The sequence below is a fragment of the Ursus maritimus genome, unplaced genomic scaffold (assembly GCF_017311325.1).
Source record: "Ursus maritimus isolate PB19 unplaced genomic scaffold, ASM1731132v1 scaffold_10, whole genome shotgun sequence".
Classification (NCBI taxonomy): domain Eukaryota; kingdom Metazoa; phylum Chordata; class Mammalia; order Carnivora; family Ursidae; genus Ursus; species Ursus maritimus.
In genome coordinates, this window is record NW_024423344.1 from 25,706,388 (window position 1) to 25,728,620 (window position 22,233).

Sequence of the window (22,233 nt, forward strand, 5' to 3'; positions counted from 1 at the left end):
TATACCATGCATATTTTCAGACCACAACGCTACGAAACGTGAAGTCAACCACAAGGAAAAATTTGGAAAGACCTCAAATACATGGAGGATAAAGAACATCCTACTAAAGAATGAATGCATGACCTGGGAAATTAAAGAAGAAATAAAAAAGTACACAGAGGCAAATGAAAATTAAAACACAACAGTCCAAAACCTTTGGGATGCAGCAAAGGCAGTCCTAAGCAGAAAGTATACTGCAACAGAGGCCTATCTCAAGAAGCAAGAAAAGTTTCAAATACACGACCTAACCTTACACATAAGGGAGCTAGAAAAGGAGCAGTAAATAAAGCCTAAAGCCAGCAGAAGAAGGGTAATAATAAGACTGGAGCAGATATAAACAATTTCATAGAAACAAACAAATGAAAACAGCAGAATGGATGAACAAAACTAAGAGCTGGTTCTTAATTAAGAAAATTGATAAATCCCTAGTCAGACTTATCAGAGAGAGAGAGAGAAAGGACCCAAATAGATAAAATCATGAATGAAAGCAATCACAACCAATACCACAGAAATACAATTTTAAGAGAATACCATGAAAAATTATATGCCAACAAACTGGGCAACCTGAAGAAATGGACAAATTCCTAGAAACTTACAACTTGCCAAAACTGAAACAGGAAGAAACAGAAAATTAGAACAGACCCATAACCAGCAAAGAAATTGAATGTAATCAAAAATCTCCCAACGAACAAAAGTCCTGGTCCAGATGACTTCCCAAGGGAATTCTATCAGGCTTTATTAAAGAAGAGCTAATACATATTCTTCTCAAACTGTTCCAAAAAATAGAAATGGAAGGAAAACTTCCAAACTTACTCTACAAAGCCAGCATTAGTGTGATTCTAAAACCAGACACGCCACTAAAAAAGAGAATATCCCTGATGATCCCAATATCCCTGATGAACATGGATGCAAAAAATTCCGGTAAAATACCAGCAAATCGAATTCAACAGTGCATTAAAAGAACTACTCACCACAATTAAGTGGGATTTACTCCTGGGCTACAGGGGTGGTTCAATACTCACAAATGAACCAATGTGATACACCACGTAAATGAAACAAAGGATAAGAACCATATGATTCTGTCAACAGAAGCAGAAAAAGCATTTGACAAAATACAGCATCCTTTCCTGATAAAAACTTCAACAAAGCAGGGATAGATGGAACATACCTCCACATCATAAAGGCCATATATGAAAGACCCACAGCTAATATCATCCTCAATGGGGAAAAACTGACAGCCTTTCCCCTACGGTAAGGAACAAGACAAGGATGTCCACTCTCACCATTACCATTTAACATAGTACTGGAAGTCTTAGTCTCAGCAATCAGACAACAAAAAGAAATAAAAGGCATCCAAATCAGCAAGGAAGAAGTCAAACTTTCACTATCTACAGAAAACATGATACTCTGTGTAGAAAACCCAAAAGACTCCACCAAAAAATTGCTGGTACACATGAATTCAGCAAAGTTGCAGGATATAAAATCAATGTGCAGAAATCTGTTGCATTTCTATACACCAATAATGAAACAGCAGAAAAAGAAATCAAGAAATCACTCCAACTTGCAACTGCACCAAAAACAGTAAGATACCTAGGAATAACCCTAACTAAAGAGTTAAAAGATCTGTACTCTGAAAACTACAACACAAAAGAAATTGAAGAGGACACAAAGAAATGGAAAAGCATTCCATTCTCATGGATTAGAAAAAAAAAAACATTGTTAAAATGCCGTTACTACCCAAAGGAATCTATAGATTTAATGCAATCCCTATCAAAATTCCAACAGCATTTTGCACAAAGCTAGAACAAACAATCTGAAAGTTTGTATGAAACCACAAAAGACCCCAAATTGCCAAAGCAATTCTGAAAAACAAAACTGGAGGCATCACGATTCCGGATTTCAGCTACATTACAAAGCTGTAATCATCAAGACAGTATGGAACTGGCACAAAACAGACACATAGATCAATGGAACAGAATAGAGAACCCAGAACGGTTTCCGTAACTATATGGTCAACTACTCTTCAACAAAGCAGGAAAGAATATCCAATGGAAAGAAGACCGTCTCTCCAACAAATGGTGTTGGGAAAACTGGAGAGCAACATGCAGAAGAATGAAACTGGACCACTTTCTTACACCATACACAAAAATAAATTCAAAATGGATGAAAGACATAAATGTGAGACAGGAAACCATCAAAATCCTAGAGAACACAGGCAACAACCTCTCTGACCTCAGCCATAGAAACTTCCTACTAGAAACGTCTCTGGAGGCAAGAGAAACAAAAGCAAAAATAAACTAATGGGACTTCATCAAGATAAAAAGCTTCTGTACAGCAAAGGAAACAATCAACAAAACTAAAATGCAGCCTACAGAATGGGAGAAGATATTTGCAAACCACATATCTGATAAAGGGTTAGTCCCAAAATCAATAAAGAACTTACCCAACTCAACAACCAAAATAATAGTAACAATAATAATAATCCAGTTAAGATATGGACAGAAGACATGAACAGACACTTTTCCAAAGAAGACATCCAGATGGCTAATAGACACATGAGAAGATGCTCAACATCGCTCATCATGAGGGAAATACAAACCAAAACCATGATGAGATACCACCTCGCACCTGTGAGAATGGCTAAAATTAACAACAGAAGAAACAACAGGTGTTGGTGAGGATGTGGAGAAAGGGGAACCCTCTTACACTGTTCGTGGGAATGCAAACTGGTGCAGCCACTCTAGAGAACAGTGTGGAGTTCCTCAAAAAATAAAAATAGGGGTGCCTGGGCAGCTCAGTAGTTAAGCTTCTGCCTTCGGCTCAGGGCGTGATCCCGGCGTTATGGGATCGAGCCCCACATCAGGCTCCTCCGCTATGAGCCTGCTTCTTCCTCTCCCACTCCCCCTGCTTGTGTCCCCTCTTCACTGGCTGTCTCTCTCTCTGCCAAATAAATAAATAACATCTTAAAAAAAAATTTAAAAATAGAACTACCCTCCAATCCAGGAATTGCACTACTAGGTACTTACCCAAAGGATACAAAAATATAGATTCAAAGGGGTACACACCTTTGTGATGTTTGTAGCAGCATTATCAACAACAGCCAAACTATGGAGAGAGCCTAAATGTCCACCAAATGATGAATGAATACACACACACATACACACACACACACACACACACACACACAATGGAATACTACTTAGCCATCAAAAGAAATGAAATCTTGCCATTTGCAATGACGTGGATGGAGCTAGAGTGAAATAATGCTAAGTGAAATAAGTCAGTCACAGAAAAACAAATACCTATAATCTCACTCATATGTGGAATTTAAGAAAGAAAACAAGATGAACATATGGGAAGCAGAAAAAGAGAAAAAAAGAAAGAGGGAAACACACCATTAGAGACTCAATGATTAAGAACAAACTGAGGGTTGATGGAGGGAGGTGGATGGGGGAAAAGCTAGATGGGGGATGGGTATTAAAGACGGCACTTGTTGTGATGAGCACTGTGTTGTACGTAAGTGATGAATCACTGAATTCTACTCCAGAAACCAACACTGCACTGTATGTTAACTAAAATTTAAATTAAAAAAAAAATCCTTCAACTGACTCTCAAGAGGGAAATAGCAAGAGTCAGAGGCAGCAAAAGTAGACTACTCTTTCTAGTATCTTCACAATGAGTAGAAAAAAGATACATGTACCAGCTCCAGTCAACTTTATCTTGGATATATTAAATGTGCAAATATTAACACTTATATCTACTTTCTGCACCCTCCATTTCCAATCACTTAATCAAGATAAATATTTAGTGCATTCCTTTATGTACCAGGCACTGTGCTAAGGAGAATAAAGAAGGCACATGTTCCCCACCTCAAGACTATACTACCAACACCTTCTCAACCCCTATTTCCCATGGACTACTGCAAAATCTTCCTTGTTAATCAGGCCTCCCTGTCTCAAATCTCTTTTTCACTATAATCCATTCTTCATAGTGCATCCTTAATCGAAAGAACTGGTAGATGTGACCAAATCATTTTCCTGTTTAAAATACTTCACTAATTCGAGCCCCATGTCAAGCTCTGAACTCAGCAGGGAATCTGCTAGAGATGCTGCCTCCCTCTACCCCTCCCCTCACTTGCTTGCTCTAACTAAACCTTAAAATAAATAAATATATACAATAAAATACTTCATTAGCTGTCCACTTTTCCTGAATTAGCACGACACGTGATACCCCTTGTGAAAGGATCCCTGCCATCTTTCCTGTCTTTTTTCCCAACTGCACCCTATTAATGTCCTGTATTTTGATCATAACAAGTTACAAGTTCTCCCAAAATATGTGTCTCTACAACCATCCCTATACCTCCTGTTCTCTCTGTATAAAACACCCTCATTAATTCCATCCAGTCCACTGAGCATTTTAAGCTCAAATACCACTTCCATCTAGAATCCTTCCCTGAGCATCACAGGAAGAGCCAAGTGTTTTCTGCGCTGTGCTCTCAAGACATCACGAAGGTTATGTGGAAGGACAGTGCCTACCTTTCATTAGTGTTCATTTAGTATAAGCAAAGGGCCTAACATACGGTAGAGCTTCAAAAGGGCTGGCTAAATGAAGTTCATAGTAATATCCTATTTATGTCAGTCTACTTACTCTGACTTTGGGAGCAGAAGCTCGAAATTTCACATAAAATAATGTGAAGGCATTGTCTGCATTAGGTACAGATGAAGGATCCTAAAGAGACATGGGGGAGGAGAGGATAGGAAGATAGTTAGCAAACAAATAATTATTCAGAAAATGTGACACCAACCATTTCAAACAGCTACTGCTTTGTCCTATATACCAACAAAAAGCTTAGCGGGAAAAATCTCAAAGAGAGATTACATATTAGTATTATTGCTACAAATGAGAAATATTTACGTGGAGCTGTCATCTCCTTCCTCTTTATAATTAAAATTTACACTATGTTACATGAACTTTGGTACTAAACAGACTTGAATTCAGATTCATACTCAGTCACTTACTAATAGTAGGATATTGGCCAAATTACTGGGCCTCTCTGAGATTCAGTGTATCTGTTAAATGGTGATAACATACACTCATAAAGGGCGACTGGGTGGCTCAGCTGGTTAAGCATCTGCCTTTGGCTCAGGTCGTAATCCTAGGGTCCTGGATGGCCCTGCATCAGGCTCCCTGCTCAGGGGGAGCCCGCTTCTCCCTCTCCCGCTCCCCCTGCTTGTGCTCTCTCTTTCAAATAAATAAATAAAATCTTTAAAAAAACCAAAAACATATACTCATAAAGGTTTTATGCAGCTCAACAGTAAAGCACTAGCTACTAGTACACAGTAGGTGCTAGTACTGATTAGGTATTAAGTTTGTAAACTTATTAAAAATTTTACAAAACAGAAAAATTATAGTCTGGACTTCATATCAGCCAAGAGCAATGTGAACAGTAAGCTGCAACCCCAAAATCAGTGGCTTTTAACTGAAAGTTCAAGAAGACATTCCATGTTCTTTAGAAAGTGAGCTTAAAAAATAAAATGCATGATCTTTATGATTTTATTTTCTTATGAAAGAAATGTGTTCAATAACCATCTTAGCTAGCTCTACTCTTAATATCTAACATAACACTGTGCTCAATTTCCACATAGCTTGCTCACTCCACCTGTAATTGATCAATTTGTTTGTTTCCTTCTTCACTGATTACTTCTCCTGAATATAAGCTCCAAGAGCACAGGGGATTTGCTGGCTCCTTCTCACTACTGTACGGTTCCCAGTACAATGCCAAGCATTCAGAAGGCACTCAATAAAAATACATTTGCTAAACACAGAAAATTATCCGTCATACATAAAGCAAAAAATTCAAAGTATCCATCATATGTAATCCCACCACTAAAACAGAACCACTTTTATCATTCTGGTGTATTTCCTTCCAATATTTTCATGAATTAGATAAGAAAATGTTTTAAGTGACAAATAGTTCAAATCTTATCATTTACCATATAGTACTGAGTACTTCTCACACTATTAAATATTCTCTGAAAATAAGATTCTGATGGACAGATATAATACAGCCATTTTTTTCTATTACAAGTAAAGCTGATGCATATTCTTATTTAACAAAAGGTAAAAAAAAAGTTTTTATAGTTACTAATTACTAATCTCACACTTAGATTATGGAAGATAAATGAATAAAAAAAGAAAAAGAAAAGAAAAAACACTTCACCAGTTAACTCACCCTTTTTAATAACTGATTTGTGAGGTTTTGTAGTGTGTTCACAGTGTATGTCTTCATAAGGTGCAAAGCTTTAGAAAGACATTGCTTAAACTTCAGCAAATATACAGGATAATCTTTAAAATTTGGCTATAAAGGAAAGGGAAAGATTTACAAAGAGAAAACAAACACAGGCAGAGTAAACTATGAAAACAAACCTGTCCTTTAATGGTCTTATACAGATCATAAGCTTGGCAAAGACAAATACAGGCTGTCACTCCCTCGCACCTGCCCAACCAAAAGTTCACTTTATGCCACTTGGTTTTTACAAAAGACCTACAATAGTACCTGTTTTCACTAACCAAAAGAAATCCAAAAAGGATTTTCACTTTTCTGAAATGGTAACAGCTTCTTCGCTTCATGCCATTATTGCCTTACAAAAGGTTTCATAGAACATTCTACTTTCAGGTAGTGGGGGAAACCCATACAGCTATAAATCCTTGGGGGATAGAAAGAGGGTGATTAAATCAAAGGGCCTATTCCTTTATTTCTTCCCAAGTAACACTTTTTGTTTCCAAAGAAGTATCTAAAACAACAGGAAGTCAACAGCCTAAAAATTACACATACTTTTAGGTGGGATAAAACTGTGTCAACGAAGACCTCTTTCTATTCCAGGGGTTGTCTCAGCAACTGAAAGTACTTTTTTTTACATCACTACTGACAACAACTAAGAATTTACTACAGTCTTTCTTCAAGTATATTACAGACACATTTTTCCCTTCAGAAGAAATAATTACTGTATAGCATAAGAAATGATACAATAGGGATGTTAAGATTTCTTAAAAATATACAGAAATACCATGACTTACATGTGATGAGATATATGTTATACAATCATCTAACTTGGCCAGCATAGGTATAAATCCTTCACTATTAACAGACAACGTAGGAGAATTCAATTTCTTCAAGGAAAAAGAAAAATTTTAATTCACAAAAAATATACAGGCAAAAGTTGAAAATTATGTATTAGAATTAGCATATTTCCCATTAGGCTATAACATAGTCATACTAATATCTTTACATTTTAAAAATCACCAAAATATCCTCAAATATAGCCCATGTGTAATAATAAAGAAAGGACAAAAAAAATACAGATTTAATTGGGTTTATTCCTAATGGGCTCTTCATAAATTAACAAATATTTATATTACCCCATTATACAATGTTGTACTAAAATAACATATTAACTACCTAGATTTCCCATTTTCTAGTACTTTATAACATAGACAAATTTCCTACTTTCAAACACTGCTGATTTTCTCAAAGTTAAAGGATTAACTAGGAGTCATACCATGTTTAGCAGTCATATTACAAAAGTAAAACATATAAGTAAAATATAAGTAAACATATATAAAAATGTATACAATAATAAGTATAAATACAAGTAATATATAACAAATATTTAGTACTTAATATATAAAATTACACATTAGAATACATAAAACTATATAACATACGTCTTTAATGAATATAAGTAATGTATGTTAAAATGTAAAAATAACCAGCCAATTATTTCTTATCTTGACAACTTGGCAATGAACGATTTCCTTGTATTCCATTGTTAACTAGCTCCTAGTTTTCTATCTCTGTAGTAACCCATAATAATTGTGATTAATTTAATAACTTTAATAATTTATATGTAGTAATTATGATTAATTTATGAGCCAGAAAAACATAGGAATATAATTTACACAGCAGTTCTAGTTGAGACTATTACTTTGGGATACAAGCATGCATTATAAGGACTATACTTCAAACTAAACATGAGATTAATTTAAAAAATGTTTTGATTACTAATAATAGCACAAACACAGCAAGATTTAAAATTTAAAATTCCTTCTTTCAATCTTCACAGCTTACAAATAAGACACTGTAAGTGGTAACCATTGTAAGTGGTAACTGACAGATTTTAATAACAATAATATAACTTAAGAACTACTACTTAAATCATATTTGAAAAAATCTGAACTGGTAATGATATCTCCATTGGGTACTAATAGGAATATCTATCAGCAAGCAAACTATTAAGTTCAAATATCACTCAGGCCAATTTATAAATTTAAAGATATTCAGAAAGAGAAATATTAAATAAGGTCATTAACTTTACATAAAGTAAAAAACCATGCTTACTGTGTTAATAGTTTCCAATTCATTAAAATAGGAAAGCTTTTGTTGAATGTTTTCAGCCAGATCAACAAGTTCCGACTTGCATTTTTTAAAAGAAAAAGAATCAGTGTAAGAACATAAGAATCAACACTCCAGTCTCAAAATTATTTTGAATAGATTTATACCAGAGAGACAGGTTTATGTGAGACATAAAATTTCAGACTAATGTTCAAAGATTTCTGCAATTATGAACTGATAAGCAATGATTAGTATAGCAACTTACATATCTTTTATAAAACAATTATTGCCTTTTTAAAAAAACACACAAAATACACAGAGAAAACTCAAAGTAACTTAAATGTTCTATCTTTAAATCATAAATTTAACTGCAATCTAGATCAGTTCACCTTTTCATAAACCCCACCATTACTACAATCACTGTGCTTGTTTGAGAAGTGTCAATAGTAAAGAGTGCACAGAGCAAACCAATGTATTCTCTTCACTCTTAAATTGTGCTGAGATGTAACAGTTCAATACGTAGGAAAGCTTGCCTTGCCCCTTCACTCATGTAAGCTTATTTAAAATAAAAAACAGCCTGACAATGTAACAATTTGCATGCTTAGCACAAGGCCTCATACAGAGCAGAGTTCAATATATACTTGGAGACATTAAAGAAATTACAATTAAATTATATTCATCTACTTAAAAATAAAATATTAAATATAATCACTAACCCTCTCCCATTCTGCAAATTACCTGTTCTTTTAGGAGCTGTTCACAGGCTTCATGTAGGGTTCCTGTCTTATTGGACACAAAAAGATACTGTTTCTGCAATGATTCCAGATGCTGAAGAGCACTGTTTACATCATTCAATATAGCATCACACTGCTCCTGAAACCCAGACAAGTAATCCCTCATCTGTCTAGAAAACAGAACCAAAAGGGGATTGGCAATAATATTTTCCCCCAATAAGCAGAGTCAATAAACAACAAAGTCTCATTTTTCCCCAAATGCTTGAATTTCAGGAAAGAAGTCTGACCATTCACTAAAGCTTATCATATTCAAACACTATGTTAACACCTTTTTCAATAATTTAGAGGGAAATCACTGCAACTATAAGCAAAAAAAGGAAACAGCCCTGAAGCCAAAAGCTGGCTTTTCACATGTAAGGCAACAAATCACTGGCTCAGCTTTCAAAAACTAGGACACTAGGGCCATGCCAAGGTCAATCTCTCAGATCACTTAACACCAAAAATCCCATGATGGTGTGAAGTCATGGAAAGAATTTTGGACTTGGAATTAGAAGACCTGAGTACAAGCCCCAGCTCTGCCCAAGTCTCTATGGCATTAGGCAAGTTACTTAAAACTTTCAGGCCTCAGTTTGCACATTTGTAAAATGGGAAAAATAGTATCTTTCCTCACATAGCTGCTATAAAGATTAAGTGGAACCATGTATCAAAGAGCCTAACACATTGCCTAGCAATAGCAGTCACTTAATAAATGTTAAATAAATGCAGTTATTCAAACCACAGTCCCCAAATCAGCTAGAAACTATGCATCATTTCTTCCATGCTATCAATATACACAAACAGAACAACATAGTTACACCCAGTCCAGATGGGCATCCTTAAAATCTCTTGGGTCTCTACTTCTAAAGAAAAGCAACAAATACCTCTTAACAGTTCCTGTAAAATTCCCACTTGACCCCAAACATTTCTAGAGTTATCTAAAAACCAATGTCTGTACCTCCTCACCTATTAATTATGATATAACTATTTTTTTAATCACACAATTACTCTCTAGCTCTTTTTAAAGAAAATGTTGCTATTGGAATTTTCTTTGTACCTTCATTTAGTTCAGATTATGAAATGCTGCAGATGACTGTGATTTAAAAATCAGGACAGCCAACAAACTCAAGAACCACATACCTATATTTAGTTTCTTCATCCTGATCCATCCGAATTTGTAGCTTTGCAAACCATGAGAAAAACTGGAAAAATAAAGAGTATTATATTCTCAACAAAACTAAAACAGAAAAAATGAAAAGTGCTTACATGATAAACAGCAAGTCAAAAGGGTAGACACTATCTAAGTCTTATTGTTTGGGGCAGAGACATTAATAATTACTTTTAACCAGGAGATAACAATTTAATTCCACAGTCAATATCTACATGCTAGAAAAAGCAAACAATATTAAAAACACTAGCTATATCCAGAGTCAAACAAGGAGTATTAAAGATACAATATGTAAAAAAACATATATTCCTTCATAAGAGGCTAATGTGTATTTGCTACTTTGTTCAATTTGAGTAGGTAACTTAGGGTTTTTGGGTAAACGTTAGTATTAATGTTATCCAATAAGAATGAAAAAATATAAACTGAAATAATATAACAGAGTAGTTTAAGAACATGGATTTTTGTATCAGCTAAACCTGGGTTTGAGTTCTGGCCCTGCCACCAATGTCATGAAAAATTTCTATTATTAAAAAGATATGGAGGAGATTGACCTTAAAGAAGCATAAAGGACGATGGAAATGTTTTATATCTTCATCATGGTGGTAGTTACACTTGTTAAAACTCATCAAGCGATATACTTAAAATGAGTACATTTTATTGTGCATATATTACAATATACCGGTTTTTTAAAAAACCTAAAGAGAGATACAAAGATACAAATTTAGCCGAGATGACTTTTTTTTTTTTCAAATAGTCCAAATAAGTTCATTGACACAGCACAAGACTATCTTCTATAATTCTCAAGTGGGATTTGAAGTCAAGGGTGTGCTTCGTTCTCCCAAGATACAAGGCTTGCCAAGTACCTTAGCTATCATTTACTAACATTGACTGTGTGCCTGCCTTACACTATATGCATTATCTTATTTAATTTTCAGAAAAATCCCATGAGATGGGTATACAATCATGCTTGTTTTACAAATTAGAAAACTAAAAGCCTAAGATAGTAAGTAATTTGCCTAAACTCACAAAGGTGGTAAGTAATGGAGGTGATTTTCAGATCCAGGCTGGCCTAACTCAAAATGTGGAGCTCTATTTCACTTTGCAGCACTGCCTCTTGACTTACTACATATGCAATTCAGCATACTTGCTTTTTGTTTTACTCGGTAAACGCCTAGGCTTTGATTTTTACAGGGTAGAAAGAAGAGACGGGGGAAGTGGCAGAAGAAGCTGCTATATATTTAGTTTTGTAATTAGGAATAAATAAAAATCAAGGGAAGATTACAAATATAAATTACTGAAAAATAACTATAAGGATTCATCTGAAGAGAATACTTAGGTTCTTAAAAAAAATTACATAGCAGCAAGCAGAGATGTGTGTGTGCGCGTGCGCAAGTATGTGCGCACACACACACACACGCATGCTGGGTGGGTGACACATTAACATAAACATACACGGGGGAAGTCAAAAGTGCATGAAATATTAAAACCCTAATGACTAGCTACCAACATCCAACTTGGAATATCATATCTTTATCTGTATTTCAAGTATAATTGGGTAATAGGTTAATTTAAAACACTTACAAAACAGCCACAGCTAACACAAAATCAAGTTGTTCTAGAAAGATCTGATGTTAACTAGAGTTTCAAATGTTCAGAACTTTTAATTAGGACATTTTTATTACCCTGTCTTGAGATATTTAGAGTAATCAAATATCCTTAGAAACAACACTGCCATTCACCTGCTGTGCAGTTTCAATTCTTTCTTCTTCCATTTCTAAGGAAGTGAAACCCTTCGAAAGAATGTCTTCTGTAGATTCGGGTACTACTGAAGTCTGTGCAATGGGCAGCGACTGGGATGTTATACTACACAAATCTTCAAGTGGAAGCTTCAAAAAAAAAAGCCATAAAAATATTTAAATAACTTGAAAATTCTCTAAAATCAAGACTGTTATTCCATCTCACTGTTCTGAAAGAGAAAGGAATGTTTTCTATTAAATCATTTGAGGTTAATAAATGCCATATAATAATACAACTAGGCTCTTTCTACTAAATGTTAGTCTCAAAATACGAATGTCATACTGGTATTATTTTTGAGTTACCTTTCTAATACTGGCTGTGAATCTGTGCTCATCAACACACATTTTCTTACTTGAACTTCTTGTGAACTGGCACCACAGGCAAAAACCTGTATGCTGTTGAAAGTAGCTTGCCTTTCCCAGGATCTAACAAAAAAGCCTGGCCTGATTAATGTGCACCAATAGAAAATAAATCACACCCAAGAATTAACTATCAACACTTATCAATTATCAATAACTATCAATTATCTCCTTCTGCCATTTCTACCACTGGCACACTTCACGCACACCTTCTTGGTGACAAATTTTAAAATTACAACTGGGTAGAAAGAATTTCAGAGTTTCCCATCAGTTTCAGAAGAGCCCCACCTACAAGGCCTCACTTTGACGCCATCAGACCTACAATAGTTTCTAGTTCTCTACTACTAAAGATAGTCCATGTGTTAATTTACCTATAGTCACACAAACATCCTATTTTTAGACCTACAATAAACGGAGTGTGGCTGTAGGGTAAGTTAAAAAGGGCCTGTTTCATTTCAGTTCCAGTTTTTAGTCCTTAGGACATAACATTTAAGGCCCACCTATATAAAATCTTGACCCAGGGCCTTAGGAAATTGCCCCCATCTGTTTTCTTAGATAATAAACTTTCATCTGAAGATAGTATTTGATCTTCAAAACTAAAAAAAAAAAAAAAGCTAGATGCACAATGCGCCCTCACTAATTTAGAAATACAACCCTTTAAAAATAGGCGTTTTTATACCTGAGTTCAAGTTCATACCTTCTGGTATGGTAAAGCACCTTATAGCGCAGCCTGCTTTGAACCCTGCTCCTGCTCACGTATAAGCAGTGTGACCATGGGCAAATTACTTAATACTTCTAATCCTCAATTTCTTTTCTATAAAATAAGAATTACAGTATCTGGGGTGCCTGGGTTGGTCAGGTCATGATCTCAGGATCCTGGGATCAAGCCCCACATGGGGCTCCCTGCTCAGTGATGAGTCTGCTTCTCCTTCTCCCTCTCCCCCTCCCCCATCATGCGCTGGCGAGCTCATGCTCTCTCTCTCTCTCGCTCTCGCTCTCGCATAAATAAAATCTTAAAAAAAAAAAAAAGAATTCCAGTATCTGTATCATGAAGCCATTGTGGGGGGGGGACACAGGTGTGGGAAAACAGCCTTCTTAAACTGCTAGGAAGCTGCAGACCCAAAAAAAAAAAACAAACAAAACAAAACAAAACAACTGCTCAGGAAGGTCCTTGATCTGTCTTCTCGCCACAGATGGGTCTAACTCAAGAGACACGAGGTCGTAGGTATATGTAAATACATCTTATTAGGGCATCACTTATGCATGTAAATTCTTCCTGAATGGTGGTGACATAACACCTCAGTATAAAAGGACACAGTAAGAACGAAGTTTCTCAAATCCGGTGAGAATCTACCTTGAGTCTTAAGTATCACCAGCAACTGTGTGCTGCCACCAAGGGTTCTGAAGGTAAAAGGGCCTGTTTCATTTCAATTCCAGTTTTGAGTCCGGAGGCAGAGAAGCTGTGCAGAGTCCCACGGCTCCTGCTCTGTGGAAGCTGCCCAATTACCAACAACAAGCAGGCTCCTTGGAGAGGGGGAGATAACCCACCAGAGACAATACTACGTGCACTTAGCATAATGCCTGCCAGACAGTAAACACAATAAATCTGAGCTACTGCTATTTACCATATTATTACTACTTCTTTTTATGAGCAACAAAGTAAGTAAATCTATAAATCAGAATCTAGAATGCTTCTTGGGAACAGAACAGTCCATAAGCTACTTCTATAAAATTATATCTCATTAGGAATAATACGTAGTTCTTTATGAACAGACTGTGACAAAATTCAAACATATGGGACACCTGAGTGGCTCAATGGGTTGGCTGTCTGCCTTCAGCTTGTGTCCTGATCCCACGGTCCTGGGATCGAGTTCCACATCAGGCTCCTTGCTCGGTAGGGAGCCTCATCTCCCTCTGCCTGCTCTGCCTGTCACTCCCCTGCTTGTGCTCTGCCTCTGACAAATAAATAAATAAAATATTGAAAAAAAATTCAAACATAAAATTCTATCATCAATGTTTACACAATACCTAAAAGGGAAAAGGGGAGGGAGATGTGGATCAGGCTCAGATTTGAAGAATATACCAGAAAGAACAGGGATATTCGGCTAAGGTAAAAGAAAGCCGGGGAGGGGGCTGCTGCAATGGATTCATCAGTGCACTCAACACAGCTAAAGAATCAGTGATTGAAGACAGTCAATATAATCACCCAACAGCAAACACACACAGGGAAGCAGAGTGGGGAAAATACAAACTGAACACACTCTCCAAGAACAGTCGGATGGTATCAAATCATCTATTATATGTATAATATGGATCCCAAAAGGAGAGAGAATAGGGCAGAAAAAATATTTTAGTTGAGAATTTTCCAAAAATAATAAAAGTCACCAAACTACAGTTCTGAGAAGCTCAGAGAATCCCAAACGGAATACACACACACACACACACACACACACACACACACACACAAATGCACATCTAGACACATGATATTCAAACTTCCGAAAAACAAAATTAAAAAGAAAATCTTGTCAGACAAAGGAGAAAAGATTTTACATGCAGAAGAATAAAGATAAGAATTATAGCAGACTTCTCTTCAGAAAGTTTGCAAATCTTTTAAGGGATAAAAGGAAAAAACTGTCAATCCAGAGTTCTTTATCTAGAAAGCTTTTTTAAAAGAAAGGGAAATATAAACTGTTCAAACAAAGCTGAGAGAATGCATTTCTAGCAGACTTGTACTACAAGAAATGTTAAAGGCAGTTCTTCAAAAGCAGATAGAACATAAATACCAGATGGGAACCTCGATCTTAAAAACAAAACAAAACAAAGCAAAAAACTAAAGAGCTCCAGACATGGCTAAAAGAAAGGTACATATGACAATTTTTAAAATTTTTTAATCACTCAGAAAGATAAAGGTCAAAAGCGAACACAGTATCGATGTATCATGGGTTTAAAACATATGTAAAAACAAAATACATGACAACAATAGCACAAAAAAGAGAAAGGAAGAACTGGGAGCATACTATGTGAGGTTCTTATTCACACATGAAGTAATTTAATATTTAAAGGTAGACTGTGACTAACTAAAGAAATATGTTGTAAACACTACGGCATTCATTTGAAATATTGAAAACGCAGAGAGGACCTAGCAAAATTCAGTCCTTCGATACCACCAAGACCTATATCTATCCTTAATTCAATCCCTTTGAGAAAAAAGATCTTAAATGTATCTTTAAAAGTCATGTAAATCAATGTCAAAACTCTGGTTGTGATACCACATACATGGTTTTGCAAAATGAAAACATAATAATCATACTCTCCTATCAGAATTTATGAGGTAGGTCTTAAACCACATAATTCTGATACCACTTGGCAATATATCACAAATTACAGATAAAAAGTAAAATTCCTGGGGCGCCTGTGTGGCACAGCGGTTGGGCGTCTGCCTTCGGCTCAGGGCGTGATCCCGGTGTTATGGGATCGGGCCCCACGTCAGGCTCCTCCGCTATGAGCCTGCTTCTTCCTCTCCCACTCCCCCTGCTTGTGTTCCCTCTCTCGCTGCCTGTCTCTATCTCTGTCGAATAAATAAATAAAATCTTTAAAAAAAAAAAAAAAAGTAAAATTCCTCTTCTTCCAGAATCATTTATAATATACTCAGCAGTCCTTTTAAACACAGTTACTTGAAAATATCATAAATTCACATGTTACAAAATTTAACGGACATTCAGTGAAAGCCCCCTTTCCCTGGACCATTCTCCAAGCATCCAGTTCCTCCCTCAGAAGCTATTAGTTACTAGTTTCCCATGACTCCTTCCTTCGATAGCCTATGTATATACAAGGGAAGTGTACTTTTTTAACCTAATAGTATGCTATACACATTTTGCCTTTTACATTTAATATGCATCATTTTCAATTGTCTCTCAACAGAGTATGGATTTTACTCTCTCACTTTAAATTCGTAACTGTCTGTCATTAAACTATAACAGGCCCATTATTTTAGAAGTCCAGGAGTACAGAATGATTATTTAAGTAAAAACCAAGTCTTCCTCCTCCTCCATCCTTCCAACTGTTCTTCTCTAAGGCAACACCAGTGTTTATAATTGAGAAATTCTTCTAAGGAATTTGAGGGCAGAATGAAGAACTTAAGAAGGAATGAAAGAGATAATTTGCAATTTTTATTAATCTTCCCTTATAGAAATTATTCAAAACACATGAACATAATTTTATTCTAAAGAGAGTTGTAACGGAAAAGTAAAATCCTTCCCCCAATCTCCACTTTTAGCCAATTTAACCATTTTCGATATTTTTGATGGTTACCCCATAACTCTAAAACACAGATTTTTTTTAAAGCTCCCAATTTTTTTTTAAAGATTTTATTTATTTATTTGACAGAGGGAGACAGCCAGCGAGAGAGGGAACACAAGCAGGGGGAGTGGGAGAGGAAGAAGCAGGCTCCCAGCAGAGGAGCCTGATGTGGGTCTCGATCCCAGAACGCTGGGATCACGCCCTGAGCTGAAGGCAGACGCTTAACGACTGCGCTACCCAGGCGCCCCTCTAAAACACAGATTTATAGCAGTGTCTTCACTCAATTCATCAATTTGAGGTCCCCACTAAGTAAAATGAAGAAATGAGTATCCCTAATATTTTCCTCTACATTTAATCTCAAATCCTGTCATTTAACCATCTCTTTTTTAGACCTTCAAAATTAGTAATATTTATACTTTGTTCTATAATTAAGTCTTAAGATTTTTAAAATGGTAGTACTTACTTCCTAACTTCCATAAATTTACCAAAACTACAGGTTCACTGATACTGTCTTTTCGGAGTGCCACACAAATATCACTATCGTGTCAAAAGGACCAAGGGTGTCATACACATGTGCTCAGTCTGTCATCTTGAACCAAAAAATATCTATCGTCTAATTTACTTTAGAAAACAAAACTATAGGAAAACTCTAGATACTGGAGAAGGTAGATACTCCAGATATAGTCTATAGTCTAAATGTTGTGAGTAAACATGATAATTTGAATATATGACAAAGCATTCTATTTGATTACTTTATGTACAAATACTACTTTTCAAGCATAAGGACTTTTATTTTATTTTTAAAGATTTTATTTATTTATTTGACAGAGAGAGAGAGCACAACAGGGTGAGTGGCAGGGAGAGGGAGAGGGAGAAGCAGGCTCCCCGCTGCGCAGGGAGCCCCATGTGGGGCTCGGTCCCAGGACCCTGAGATCATGACCTGAGCCAAAGGCAGCCGCTTAGCCAACTGAGCCACCCAGGTGCCCCGCATAAAGACTTTTAAATATCAGAAGCAGGAGTCTTCCTGTCCTATTCCCTTGATCTCACTAATACAAAACCATTTCCTCTCAAACCAAACAAGAGAGAAGCTACACTGAACATTTTTAAGAAGTAATTTTTTAGAGAAACAAAACAAGTTGCTTTTTAAAAGAGTATGAGAAAATGCCCCCATTAGGTACATTTGCTCAGCTATCTTCTTTTCTCAAAGCACCTGGAATAGAAAGAAAAATCAAGAAGAGGTGTGGTGGTGTCACAAACTTTCCTGTTCTGACCTCTCATTCACTCCTGGCTCTCCTGGGTGGCTCAGTTGGTAGAGCATACAACTCTTGATCTGGGAGTCATGAGTTCGAGTTCCACACTGGGTGTAGAAATTACTTAAAAAAAATAAATACATAAACCAGCTCTCATTCACTCATTCACGCCTGAGTCCTCTGGCTCACTCACACTGTTCCAGATGGAGCAGATATTTACCACTAGAGAGAGAAGAGAACAGATTTAGGTTCCTAATTGGCAGGACTAGAGAGCTACTATACAGTTTATGCAAATGGTACATTAACATCTTAAATAATAATTACAATAAACTATCAACCTTACCTGACCAGCTAAGCAGGTCCAGGAAAAAAACCAAATACACCTTTCTTTCCCAAACTTTACTTCTTGCACAGTTCTGGGTTAGAGAATATCACTTTCATAATCTAAGCAATTCATTCCCAAAATGAAACTTGATGTTACTTTCTCTCTTTGGAGCAAATTATTGAAGAGGTATAAATGGAATCCCAGAACCTTCCTCAAGGTATTTAACCTCTTCTTTTTCTTGCCTTTGGTCTGAGTGACACCTATACCCGCTCAGGATCACAAAATTCTAATCTATTCTCACGTTATTAGTCATTTGGGGGGAAAAACCATATACTACTACCAGGCTGCTTGCCATGTGCACTTCACATACGTGATTCCATTGACTTTTCACAACTCCCCATCAAACAGGTAAGTACTATTATGAAGAAGAAAACAGGCCCAAAGAAGTTAAATATATAAAGAACACACCGCCTTTAGGAAAACAACTGTCACAGTACATTTCAGGTAAATTTCATGATCAATTATTGTAGCATTTATCAAGAACTACTAAGTTCAGCAGAAAGAAAAAGGCCCTCACTACTAAAAAATTTGCCCTGGCTACAAGAAACCAGTCTACCTAATATTCTACTGCAAATTCTTTTATCTCACACACACACACACACACACACACACACACACACACACAAAGATATAACTTCTTTCAAGATAAGACCAGTTCCCCTTCATAAAACAGAAAACTATTTTCCAAAGAAGTTAACAGCTTTATAATATTTACTGAAGCATTAGCTGGCCTTTTGCTATTCAACTAACCTGCTCGGTTCCAGTTGTTCAGGAAGTAATTAATCTTGTGAAAATTGTGAAACACTACAGAAAACCCTTTACAGATACACTAGACAAAATAAAAATTGAGGCGTTCTTTTTCAGCACCAATGGTAACAGTGGTAACAAAGAATTCATTTCCAATGTTCCCACCAGTCATATAAATACTTCGGTAAAGGGAAAGGAAGGCTATAGACAGCTGAAAAACAACGATCCCTCTGAAAGATCCCAGACAGGTAAATAAAAGTAATTTCATTCTTGTAGGAATCCAATACCTAGGCTGCCTATACTAGAATACCCTCACTGAACGCCTGAACTTGTCAAGCTCATTTCCCACCCATGACTTTCCACTGTTTTTTCCTCCACCTGGAAGGTTATTTCTCTAGTCTTTGCAAGGCTGGCATTTTGTTTTCCACCATGAGTTCTCACCTCAGACTGTCACTTTCTTAAGCTTCCTTCCTTGTCCAGAGCACACCTCATTCCTTTGTGTCACACTATCTTGTTTTATTTTCTTTATATCGTGGATCACTGTCTGAACTTACCTTGTTCTTTTTTACAAGTTCATAATCACAATTATGTCAGCTCCATGAGACTAGGGATCTTAATTTTCTTATCCTTCTATCCTCAATTCCTAGCCCAGGGAAGGCACATAATATATGCTAAATGACTGCATAAGGTTAATGTGGGCATTATACTGCATAAATATGGGAGAAAAATGGGGTGAAAATGAAAGATTCCATTTACTTCCTCCAAACCCTTTCATGTTTATTGAGAATAATAATAGTTTATAAGCTAAGATAATAAGAACAAATTGGGTTACTTTTCTTGTGGACTGTTTCCCACAGGTGCTTCGATGTCCAAGCATCCTGCTTCCCTAACAGGCACCAAATCAATTATAAACAGACTGGAACATTTACAGAGCAAACAACTTCATTTATCCAGAGCATAAAAGACATTGAGAGCCAAGCCAAAGAAATTTCCACCTGTTTCCTTCTTTATTTCAGCGTAGCATCCTACAGGTCAACAGAGAAACCCAAGAAAGAACATCTGCACTTTATGGCAGAGCACCTAACAGTGAAAGTGAACTTTCAAATCAAAGTTCTCAACCTCTAAAATTTGAGGGTAGAAAAAAGAACTTTAAGTCTCTAAAAACAATCTGCCTTTGGACACAATTCCAAATCGTGTACAAGGAGTGCTTCCAGCATAAAAAAATAACCATCATTAATAAAATAATAACCCTAAACCTGGCCCTCAAAATCAGAAAAAAGTTTGTCAAACATAGGACAATTCATAAGATGTACTTCTTGGTATTGTAACGCTTGAACTGAATCACACAAACGGTAACATACATAATATTTTAATAAAGATTAAAAACGTCGACACTAACACCGAAAACCAGCGTTACCTAATTATGTACTGACCCAGCTTTCAAAGAAAATTCACTTTTATGGCTCTGTTATAGGTCAGATAAATCGATCTCCCATAACCTGCACTTGATAGAGAGCTGATTGCTCAAAGTGCGATGAATGAAACCGCCACTCAGGATCAAGTTTTGTCTCTCCAAGTGCCACCATGGAAAAAGGAACCTGGGTTATTCATTAAGGTGGTAAACGAATACCAATAGGAAGAAGGTTGTCCTGAAGCAAAGCTCTTCGGGTTCGGTGCCCTCTCCTGGGAGATAGTGGGCAGCAGGAATAAGCCTCAGCTGATAGCAGGGACACCCGGGGCAAGACGCTCAGAGCAAGGCTCCCAGCCAACCGTCCCACGCCGCAGGCGGAGGGCTGCGTGCCAGCCAACACCAGCCACTGGACGCCCCCGGAGCCGTCCCCGCGAGAGTAGAGTCGGCGGCCACCGGCAGTGCAAGGCCTGACAGCCCGGGAAGGTGAGGGAGCCTCTACCACCCGAGCCGCCACCGTGACCGGGGAGGAGGGAGGAGAGCGCCCCGGCAGGAGTCTGCAAGGCCGGGGTCCGCGGGCGCGCCCGAGAAGCATCCCAGCCCCGCCTCCTTGCCGCCCCAGCCCGGTTCCAGCAGGTCACCTCACCTCGGCCGGAACGGGCAGGTTCTCTGCCGCCGCCTTCAGCTCCAGCACCGAGTCCATCTGCCTGTCGGTCAGCGGCGCCGTCGTGTCGGGTCTCCGATCCCAAAGAGCCAGCTTTTCCCGAGCGTCCCGCTCTGCCGCCGCCTCAGGCGGCAGCAGGAGCGCAGCTTCTGCCATTGCCGCCGCCCCTGTGGGCCTCGGCAGCAGCGGGGTGGTGGGGAACCCGACGGAGAGGCCCGGGCCACTTCCGGGGGAGCCAGGGCTTCCAGCAAGGCACCAGCGGCGGGGCGGAGCGGAATAACCTGACCCCGGAAAGGCTTCAGCAGTGTATGTGGGCGGGACCGAGGCCAGGATAGACGTGGCTCTAAACGGGGTACAAATATTTCCGGTTGGGATATACAAGAACCGGGCGAAGAATATAGGCCCCCGAAGGAAATAGAAATGCCCCTACCGGAAGTCTCTTTCTCAACTTCAACAACTTTATTGTTACGTGTTCTTCAGGTTATTGACAATTGAGCTACCTGACCCTGCCGGCAGAGGTCCCCCTGAGCTCCAGATCTCCTGCCTCAGCTCACAGCTGACTAGTTTGGGTGGAGTGCGTGGACCATGTGATTTCTGTGTAGACATGTTGACAGTTTCCACTGCCGAGATCACAACCACCAGTATAAATTTTTCCAACATCCAATAGTTCTGCTGTTAGAAAACAAGTTATGAAAATACATAAAAATTCAAAGATTTCTGTGTATCAAAAATCCTTCATAGTATCAAATAACTGAAAGAACCTAAACGTCCAACATCGAAGAATTGGATTAATTCATGGCACATACATATAATTGAAATACTATTCTGTCAGGCGCGCCTAGGTGGCTCAGTCGGTTAAACCCCAGAAAGCCCCGGACTCTTGAATTCGGCTGTGGTCATGCACACACATCCTGGAGTCCGCTTGGGATTCTCTCGCTCCCTCTCCCTCTAC

General features: G+C 37.6%; 1 protein-coding gene across 1 annotated transcript in view; it reads right to left on the reverse strand.

Annotated features, from left to right (window-relative positions):
* COG3 (component of oligomeric golgi complex 3) overlaps window positions 1-22,226 on the reverse strand; it is a 72,131-nt gene extending 49,905 nt beyond the window's left edge. Inside the window, exons 1-8 of the mRNA XM_008706835.2 lie at window positions 21,264-22,226; window positions 12,109-12,255; window positions 10,342-10,403; window positions 9,170-9,335; window positions 8,438-8,512; window positions 7,117-7,209; window positions 6,272-6,397; window positions 4,687-4,767 (exon numbers count right to left, since the gene is read on the reverse strand). Coding sequence (XP_008705057.2) covers window positions 4,687-4,767; window positions 6,272-6,397; window positions 7,117-7,209; window positions 8,438-8,512; window positions 9,170-9,335; window positions 10,342-10,403; window positions 12,109-12,255; window positions 21,264-21,437 — 924 coding nt within the window. The 5' untranslated portion in view covers window positions 21,438-22,226. The remainder of the gene's footprint in view (window positions 1-4,686; window positions 4,768-6,271; window positions 6,398-7,116; window positions 7,210-8,437; window positions 8,513-9,169; window positions 9,336-10,341; window positions 10,404-12,108; window positions 12,256-21,263) is intronic.
* Between the last annotated feature and the right edge of the window lie 7 nt (window positions 22,227-22,233).